The sequence below is a fragment of the Malaya genurostris genome, chromosome 3 (assembly GCF_030247185.1).
Source record: "Malaya genurostris strain Urasoe2022 chromosome 3, Malgen_1.1, whole genome shotgun sequence".
Taxonomy (NCBI): domain Eukaryota; kingdom Metazoa; phylum Arthropoda; class Insecta; order Diptera; family Culicidae; genus Malaya; species Malaya genurostris.
In genome coordinates, this window is record NC_080572.1 from 66748921 (window position 1) to 66758557 (window position 9637).

The 9637-nt window shown below is 41.2% G+C and overlaps 1 protein-coding gene across 3 annotated transcripts in view; it reads left to right on the plus strand.

Moving 5' to 3' along the window:
* Positions 1-8296, plus strand: part of LOC131438642 (E3 ubiquitin-protein ligase sina-like) — a 47513-nt gene extending 39217 nt beyond the window's left edge. For 2 of the 3 annotated variants that reach the window (XM_058608793.1, XM_058608792.1), the window contains one exon: positions 7594-8293. In XM_058608793.1, coding sequence (XP_058464776.1) covers positions 7594-7785 — 192 coding nt within the window. In that variant the 3' untranslated portion in view covers positions 7786-8293. Of the gene's footprint in view, positions 1-7593 lie in introns of all 3 variants that reach the window. The other variant, XM_058608794.1, reaches the window with a different exon arrangement.
* The last annotated feature ends 1341 nt before the right edge of the window (positions 8297-9637 follow it).

The window sequence follows — 9637 nt, forward strand, 5'->3', positions numbered from 1 at the left end:
AACGAACTGATAACACACTATTTATTTTAGGGGATGTTCGCATAACATTCATTTTCATCACGTATTATATTCAATTTGACATTTGGAACTATTTTACGTGATTTTTCCAGTGATTCGAATGTGAATTTTTATTTGTGTGTCAAGATAATGAGCACGCTTACTTGTGGTTCTAAAGAATTGGATCAAAAGTCGCACTGTTTCGTAAAAACCATACCTACCCAAAATTGAATACAACGGGTATTACGACATTTTGGGTAAATATGCTTCTCGAAAAATTTGAGTTCATATTACTCCCTTTTGTTGACATTTGTAAATGATTATAAAGTACCAAGGACATTGAAAATCTACAGGGTCCGCCATCTAACATTTATTTTTGAACTAGCGGTTATTTCGACATTGGTAACCTCAATGTCACTTCTGATTTGACAGAAACTTAGTTGTATCCTTCCGCTGAACGAAAATGGTTGTGTATACGCTTGAGGACCGCGTGAAAATAGTGCAGTTTTACTTTCAAAATCATGGTAATGTTGCGGAATGTGTGCAAAAAAATCATCTTCTCTGATGAGGCACATTTTCATCTCGGCGGGTATGTTAATAAGCAAAATTGTCGCATCTGGGGACGGAAAACCCGCACGTCATCATGAAGAAGCCGATCTCAGAGAGTGACGGTTTGGTGCGGATTTTTGACTGGCGGCATCATTGGGCCTTTTTTCTTAGAAAATGAGGCAGGAGCCGCCGCCACGGTCAATGGCGAGCGGTACCGCGTCATCATTAGCGATTGGTTCTTCCCGTTACTTGAAGAGGAAGACTTGGACACCTTTTGGTACCAACAAGACGGCGCTCCGTGCCACACAGCCAACGCTACGATCGATCACCTGTGCACAGTCTTCGAAGATCGAATTATCAGTCGAAATTCGGCTGTCGTTTGGCCGCCTCGGAGCTGTGATTTGACACCGTTAGACTATTATCTTTGAGCGGCTGTCAAAGATAAGTGTTATGTGGACAAGCCAGAGACAATTTAAGCCTTGAAGGATAACATTCGTGCATCCATAGCTGAAATAAAGCTGCATACAATCGAAAATGTATTAAAAAGCTGGACCGACCGTATGGCGTACTGCAAGGCCAGCCGAGGCAGCCATTTGAATGAAATTATATTCAACAATTACCCGGAAGGATTGTACTTTAATATGAAAAAATAAATTTTGAATTCGGATGAACCGTTTGTTTTTTTTTTGCATGTTTAAAAAAAAGTTACATTACATTATTCATGCTTCACATTGTATTTATATGTTTAAAAGTAAACAAGCATTTTAATGTATTTTTCTTACCAACCTGATACGGCTCGATATCTAAAACACTTTATATTTTCCATACTGAATTTTGGTAAAATTTTTACTACTCATTCGGGTCGGGTACGGGTACAGGTAATTTTTTATCGGGTACGGGTCGGGTACGGGTAATTTTTTTTATTTTTTATCGGGTACGGGTCGGGTACGGGTAATTTTTTTTTTATTATTGATCGGGTACGGGTCGGGTACGGGTATTTTTTTAAATTTTTAATCGGGTACGGGTCGGGTACGGGTAAATTTTTTTGCTGATCACTCGGGTACGGGTCGGGTTCGGGTATAAGAATTTCTATACCCGACCATCTCTAGTAAGAATCCTAATGATTTTTATGAAAATTTTGAAAATCTCCAACCAATATTAAAAAAACAGTTTTCTGGTATCTGAATGTGATATGAGTACTACACTACATTTTATATACTATCCATCCTTGCATATCAGTCCCATATGGGAAATCGGCATGTTGAGAAAAAGACGATCAAAAGTTTATTTCCGAATTTTTTTATTTATTGTGCTCCCTAATGCTGGTCCCGGGTTGGCGGTTCAATGCATAGGACGCTGGTCTTACAAGCCAGCTGTCGTATGTTCGAGCCCCGATCTGGAAGGATTTTTAGTGTCAGTAGGATCCATAGTACTAGCCATGCAATGATTCTGTACGCTAAGAATCGGCTGCGAAGTCTGTTGAAACAGAAAGGCCAAATTCCACGGAAGGAATGTAATGCCAAGACTTTGCTTTGCTCCCTAATGCTGAATGTATTATTACATGAAATATCGGTAATACACCTTTGCTGTTCCAATATTGCAACAAATGAAATTATTGAAATTTTGCACTGAATGGGACTGATATGCGGGTACTTTAGCATATGGGACACAGAAATGAGTTGATATTTTTTTATATTTTACTGAACAAACCCTCAACTTTCATTGCAATTTCTGAGAGTATATTGAGGAAAGACTCCATTCCTCAAGCTAACTCAAAATTGGCGAAAATCGATATGAGACTGATATGCGAGTATGGGCAGTATATGAATCAAATAATTTTTACTGAATTGTGCATTAAACAGTTTTAAAATGGCAGTCCATTAAAACCTACGTGAAAAGTAGATTCCGACCGCAACATCATAGAGCTAAGGCAGTGTGTCTTATTATATATGTTATAAACAAAGTAGGGCGGGAAATAACAGTTTGGCTGAAAAGTTCGTATCGTTTAATAGAAACACACATTTTTTTGCCAAAATTCGTTTTTATTATTCAACATAATTGCCATCAGAGGGAATACAGCGATTATAGCGATCTTCCAACTTTTCGATACCATTTTTGTAGTACGATTTGTCCTTTGCCTCAAAATAGGCCTCAGTTTCAGCGATTACCTCTTCATTGCTTCTAAATTTTTTACCAGTGAGCATTCTATTGAGGGCTGAGAACAGGAAAAAGTCACTGGGGGCCAAATCTGGAGAATACGGTGGATGAGGGAGCAATTCGAAGCCCAATTCGTTCAATTTCAGCATGGTTTTCATCGACTTGTGACACGGTGCATTGTCTTGATGAAACAAAACTTTTTTCTTCTTCAAATGAGGCGAGTGAACAGTAAAATTTTTTACCCGTACCCGACCCGTACCCGACCCGTACCCGATTGAAAATAAAAATTTTTACCCGTACCCGACCAAAAACCCGTCGGGTACGGGTACGGGTCGGGTTAGGGGTAAAATACCCGATACCCGACCATCTCTAGTTTGGAGGTGCTGGTTTCAGCTTACCCATTGTATTTCGCAATTTTTCCGCAAACTCACTCCTGTTAGTCTGTTGGCTTGTCGCCTCGAAGTAATCGCCGGGTAGCCGCAATGCTTGTCCATAGACGAGTTCTGATACTGAGCAGCCGAAATCCGTTCGAAAGGCTGCGCGCAATCCTAACGTTATCATAGGAAGTTGATCGTTCCAATGCTTTGCATCGACGGCCATAATTGCAGCTTTAAGGGTACGGTGAAATTGTTCAACTAAGCCATTCGCTTGTGGGTGATACGCTGTGCGCCCATTGTTTTTGATAATTCTCTGAAGAGTTCGGACTCGAATTGCCTACCTTGGTCGGTAGTGATGGTCTCGGGTACGCCGAATCGTGATATCCACATCGAACACAAAGCGCGTGCAACGGTTTCGGCCAACATGTCATGCATAGGATCCACCTCAGGCCAACGAGAGAAACGGTCAACCATCGTCAGCAAATAACGATAACCATTGGATGGTGGAAGCGGGCCAACGATGTCTACATGAACGTGCCGAAAGCGACTATCTGGTAAGGGGGAATTTGCCAAGGGAGCTTTAGTGTGGCGTTGAACTTTAGAACGTTGACAATGTATGCACGTTTGGACGTAAAGCTTTATGTCCTTATGCATATTTTTCCACACAAAAGTCGCAGTCCGGGATGAGCTATTCCATGAACGTACTGCAGTACTGATTGTCTGTACTAAGGTGGTATGTATGGTCTTACTTTGCTGTACGACGTATCGCAGTACAGAGAACGTGTAGCTAGCGGTGTTTTGCGTAGCATCAACTTTAACGCTGTCGAAGAATGTAGTAGACTTTTAAGTTCAACATCAGTTTCCTGGGCGACCGCTAATCCTTCGTAGTCAATCGGCATCGGTGTAGAGATAGCCTCTGTTCGAGAAAGAACGTCTGCTACGGTATTTGATTGTCCACTGATGTGACGAATGTCACTAGTAAACTGTGATATGAATCGCAATTATCGATCTTCGTGCGGGAGACGACTGTTCGGGCTGGACGACAGAGCGTGGGTTAGCGGTTTGTGGTCGGTATAGATGACGAATTTTCGAGCTTCCAACATGTGACGAAAGTACTGTACTACCTGGTTCATCGCGGTTAGTTCTCGCCCGAACGTTGAGTACTTCATCTGTGCTGGTGAAAACTTTTCCGAATAGAAACCGAGCGGAACCAACTTGTTTTTTGTCGAACTGTTGAAGTACTGCTCCTGCTGCCGAATTGGATACATCTACCATCAAGCTCATTTGCTTCGATGTGTCCGGGTAGTGTAGGAGAGTCGCATCTGCTAGAGCTTGCTTGCACTCAGCTTCCGGTTGTCGTTCTTTTTATTGTCAGGAATCAACTGACGCAGCTCTAGCTGTACATCCGTGGCACGCGGAATAAATCTCTTGTAGCAATTAATGAGTGCAAGAAATCTGCGTAGTTCTTTCACGGTGGAAGGTGTTGCAAACTGAGTGACCGCTTTTACGCGTTCTGCCAGTGGTGAAATGTCTTCAGCACTTATCGCATAACCAAGGAAGTCAACGCATTTTTCAGCGAACTTACATTTCTCCACATTTATAACCAGACCGAAGCATTTTAATCTTTCAAATACCGCTCGTACATGCATGTAGGGTTCCTCCAATGACCGTGATGCTATACAGATGTCATCTACGAACACTATCACGAAATTCATGTCACCGAATACCTTATGCATGAATCGCTGAAACGTCTGGCTCGCATTGCAGAGCCCGAACTGCTTACGAGTGAATTCGTACAATCCGAAGGGTGTTATGACGGCGGTTTTGGGTACGTCTTCCTCCTCCACCGGAATTTGATGATATGCTCGCTCGAGATCGATGGTAGTGAATACGCATTTTCCCTGAAAATCGTTTAACAAATCGTGGATGTGAGGGACGGGGTAACGGTCTGGTACGGTGATTTTATTTAAGGCCCGGTAATCCCCTACAAATCTCCATTTCCTTTTTCTTGGGAATGCAATGCAAGGGACTTGCCCAACAGCTGCTGGAGGGCCGACAAATACCCAGATTCATCATTACCTGAAACTCTGATTTAGCCGCATCCACCTTATCAGGTGCCATTCGCCGACACTTGGTTGCTACCGGTGGACCTTTCGTTTGAATATGGTGGGTGACGTCGTTTTGAACCGTTGTTTGGATTGATGTTGGTAGCGTGACTTCTCTGAATTCCGAAAGTAGCTCGCGAAAAGGATGATCTGATGCGACAACTGTAACACTGTGAATTGGTTTTCTAACATTTTGTCGGCCATTTCAGCGAGCTTCCCCATCGTTCCATCGCTAATGGCGAGAATTGCTTTTACGTGCGAAGGCATTCGTTGCAGGAAAAACATTTTCAGCAGATCGTCCGTGACGTTCAATCCGGCAGCCAGTTCCTGCATGTTTGCTAAGAGATGTGTCGGTCGCATATCACCTAATTCGCAGGCTCCAAGAAGGCGTTCCAAACATGCCTGTGTCAAAATTTGAAAGCGAGATATTAATCTCGCTTTGACCGCTTCGTATTTGTTTTCGATGGGGGGATTTGTGATCAAATCCGCTACGTGGCATATAACGGTTTGATCGATTTTCGTGATGATGTGGTAAAACTTGGTATGATCGCGGACAACATTAGCGAGGGCGAACTGTGCTTCCGCTTGGGCGAACCACATCGCGGGATCGTGTCTCCAGAAGTCCGGTAGCTTTACCGTGACTCCGGCGGCGAGTGCACTTCGGTCATTTTTGTTATATTTAGCAGCGCTAATGAAAGTCATTTTCATTGACTCAAAATTGACGAAAATGACAAGAAATCAATGTCACTCTCAGCTTCGCTTGCAAACTATGAGAACGAAACTCATGTCCAGTCATTGACATAAGCGGAACAGTAGTTTCAAAATCGTGTACTTTCGTTCATTTGCCCTTTCAGTCATTTGCGGTTTTCAGTGGAAATACCATAGTATGTAGTGTCGGCATTCAACCGAGGCTTTGACAATCGAAAATGACATTAATTTATTTATATATATTTTAATCAACAGACAAACTAAAGTCCTAATGATTATTACTAAGAATATTAAAAAAATCGCTTTTATTCTGCTACGAAGAAAATGGAAATCGAATCCCATAGATACGCCATTGAAGGTTCGCTGCAATCCAATAACGGCACCGTTGATCCCGTAGTTAGTACGACGTAGAGGCATTCTGAGGAGGTTGTTGTTGCGAAGAGCTCTAGAACGAACATTGATGTTGATTTGACTAAGTAGTGCAGGGCAATCAATATTGTTCGTCAAAATATCGGCAATTAGCATTGCACGGAACAGATCTCGGCATACTTGCAGAGTATCGAGTCCGATAAGCATCCCACGGCCATCATAACTAGGCAGCTGGTGAGGGTTATTCCAGGGCAAACGACGAAGAGCGAATCGAACGGTTCCATACTTGACGAACAATATTCAAGTGTTGACCGAACAAGCGAGCAGTAGCGAGATTTCAAACAGTATATATCTGAGAAGTGCTTAGCGGTTCTCATGACATGACGATGTACGAAATATGCTGCTTGTAATTCATTTGTTCGTCGAGAAGAACGCCAAGATCTTTGACACAATTGACTCTATCAATCACTGATCCTCGAAGACAATAATTAAAACGAATAGGTGTTTTTTTTCGTGTGAAGGTGATAATCGAGCATATGCTGATATTTAGCATCATTTTATTAATTTCACACCCCTCGGAGAAAATTTCAAGCTCACTCTGAAGGAAATAGGCATCTTCAAGAGTCTTGATAATTTGGAATAACTTTAGGTCGTCCCCGAAAGATAATCGTGAACCTCTCAATGAATAGTTCACGTCGTTGAAATACAGTAGAAATATCAGTGGTCCGAGATGACTGCCTTGTGGAATACCAGAAAAAAAAGCAAAAAACTTCTTGGAAACATTTTCATTGATCTTAACCGCCAGCCGTCGATTGCAAAGATACGATTGAATCCACCGAAGAATGTTGGAACCGAAGCACAGTCTGTCCAATTTGGCAATTGTGATAGCGTGATTAATTTTATCAAAAGCAGCAGAGAGATCCGTGTAGACAACGTCCGTTTGATGACCTTTAGACATAGCATCTTTTATAAACATAAAAAGGTTTCAGGAATTTTGGAAGAGGTGATCAAGTAAGTCGTATTCACGTCATAGGTACCGAGTTTTGATCTACGCGATTTATGAATAGTGCACAAAAATTCTATCAGATTTTTTAAATTATGAACTAAACTGTTTTCCGTTCATGCTATGCAACTAGTCATTCGTTTCATTGTGTGCAATACGTTTGGTTTGTGTTCATAACTGGATTATACTTTCCATCGTATATATTTTTGTTCTGTTTTTCACGAATGGCATCTTCCTCATCATCGCCTCATAAGCCAGCCATGTTCTCATGACAGTCAAATAGTACAACGAAATTTACTTCTATCCCTCTCGAACGGAACAACGACAGCCTCCTGCGTACGGTGTTTTGATCGGCACAAACTACCATTATTCGACGCTGGGTGAGTACTGTAGACTAAACAAATTGACCCCTCCTGGAGAGTGCAAAACGATGGCTTGTTTGAACCGGATGTATATCCAACCGCACAAGTTGACCGACGATTGGCGGTACTACCTGACCAAACCTGCCTTCAAGCAGTAACGCTAGCCAAGCATTATGAAGCTATCAGCAGATTATTATATGGATAGAGAATTCGACTCTTTCCCTGTTACCAAATTATGGTTGTGTGTTAACCCGACACATGTGGCGCACTGCTCACCCGAATCAGAGAAAACATCTTAACATGAAAGATACGAAGCAAGGATTTAGTCGGACCAGGCCGAAGTGAAACCACAGTACTTATTGCTAAATGTGTTTGCGAGAAATGGAAAAACTAATGATAAGGAGTATTTTATTTTTTTGACCACTGTCTTTGTAACATCATAAATGAAGAAAACCTAGACTCCTCACTGTACTGGAGACACTGACAGCGCTTCTAGTGAGAAGTGGGTGTACTTTCTTCCAATACATACTGTGGATTTGTTAAATGTGCATGGAACTTTTAACATTTACGAGCCCATTTCTCACCAGTGGTGCTTTTGGTGTCACAGGTTGCCCAATTTCATTACTACTACACTACTAGAAATTTGATTTTTTGTAACATATAGATGTTGAAAATTTTCCATAGGTTGTTACGCAGAAAATGTTTTAGAATTGGTTTGAATTAGGTAATGATATAAAATATGTTTGTCAACAAAAAGATTTTTGTTTTTCATTCCAGTGCAAATATTTTACTTCCATAATCTCCTACACTTTTCTACCGAAACAGATATATATATAGGCTTGCATATGAAAGGAATGAGCAACGATGTCACCGCAATCTATTTTGGGTGCTGCATTCACATCACAGCGAACAGACATCCAAGCTCATACAAACTTAAAAAAAAATACCCGTGTAGAGAATACAAGTGAAAATTCATTAAGAATAAGTATTGGCTACGAATTCGCCTAAATCACCATTGTATGCAAGCTCGAACGCAAGAGCCTGGAAGCGATTGCTGGGCTGCTCAAAGTGTATTTTTGTATGGTCACATTACTTAAGGGGTAAGGCAACCTTGTGCGTAAGAAAAATAGGACAATTTCAGAAACGTTTTCCGGAAATATAGTGAAAGCTATCGAATTTTATTTTACAGTGTTTAATCAAGTGTACTTCAACGTACAAAAAAAAAATTGTTACATAATTCCAATAAAAAATAGGCTCTTCATGACCAAGTTGCTGCGGCTAGTTTTTCGGGAGGTCAAAAATGGGCGAACCGGCCGAATTTTCAAATTTAAAGCAGCAACAAGAACCAAAAATTTTTTTTTGGTACTGTTAAATATGAGCGTGGTCATAGTTGTGAGAAAATGAAAAGACTCAACACGAAAATACTTTTGAATGGATCAGGGTTATTTCGCCGAAAGGGTCATTTTTACCACAAATTATGATAATACGTTAACGCCCATTTTACTGACCTACAATTGTACTTCTTGAATAAAGATTGATTTATGAACCTCAGAACGGAGTTCCCAAGAAAACTTGTTGACTATTAGCCAATAAGCATCAAAGCAATTGCATAGGTGTATCTACCAAGCCGTGCATCTGTTTACTAAGTAAAAAATATCTAAAGCATCTTCGACACATCGATTTGATTCGTGTGCTGTCCGACCTCGCTGCTGCTCGTTCGGACCTAACTAAAGCTTTGAGTAGACCGGGCTAACGAGGCGGTTACAGGTTTGTATGCAAGAAGCCGCCGACTCTTTCGGCGAGATGACCTATACGGCGAAATGATTTTTGGCAAAATGGCCTTCGGCGAAATGACTCGCTCTTCTTTTGAATATTGTTTTATTAGATCAAAAACTTACATGCAAATACATTAATAGCAAGTCTAATTTCCTTCAGCATTGATAATGGCTTGACACCTTCGAGGCAAATTTTGAGTGAGATTTTGCGCGTAACGACCTTACAGAAGGTCAA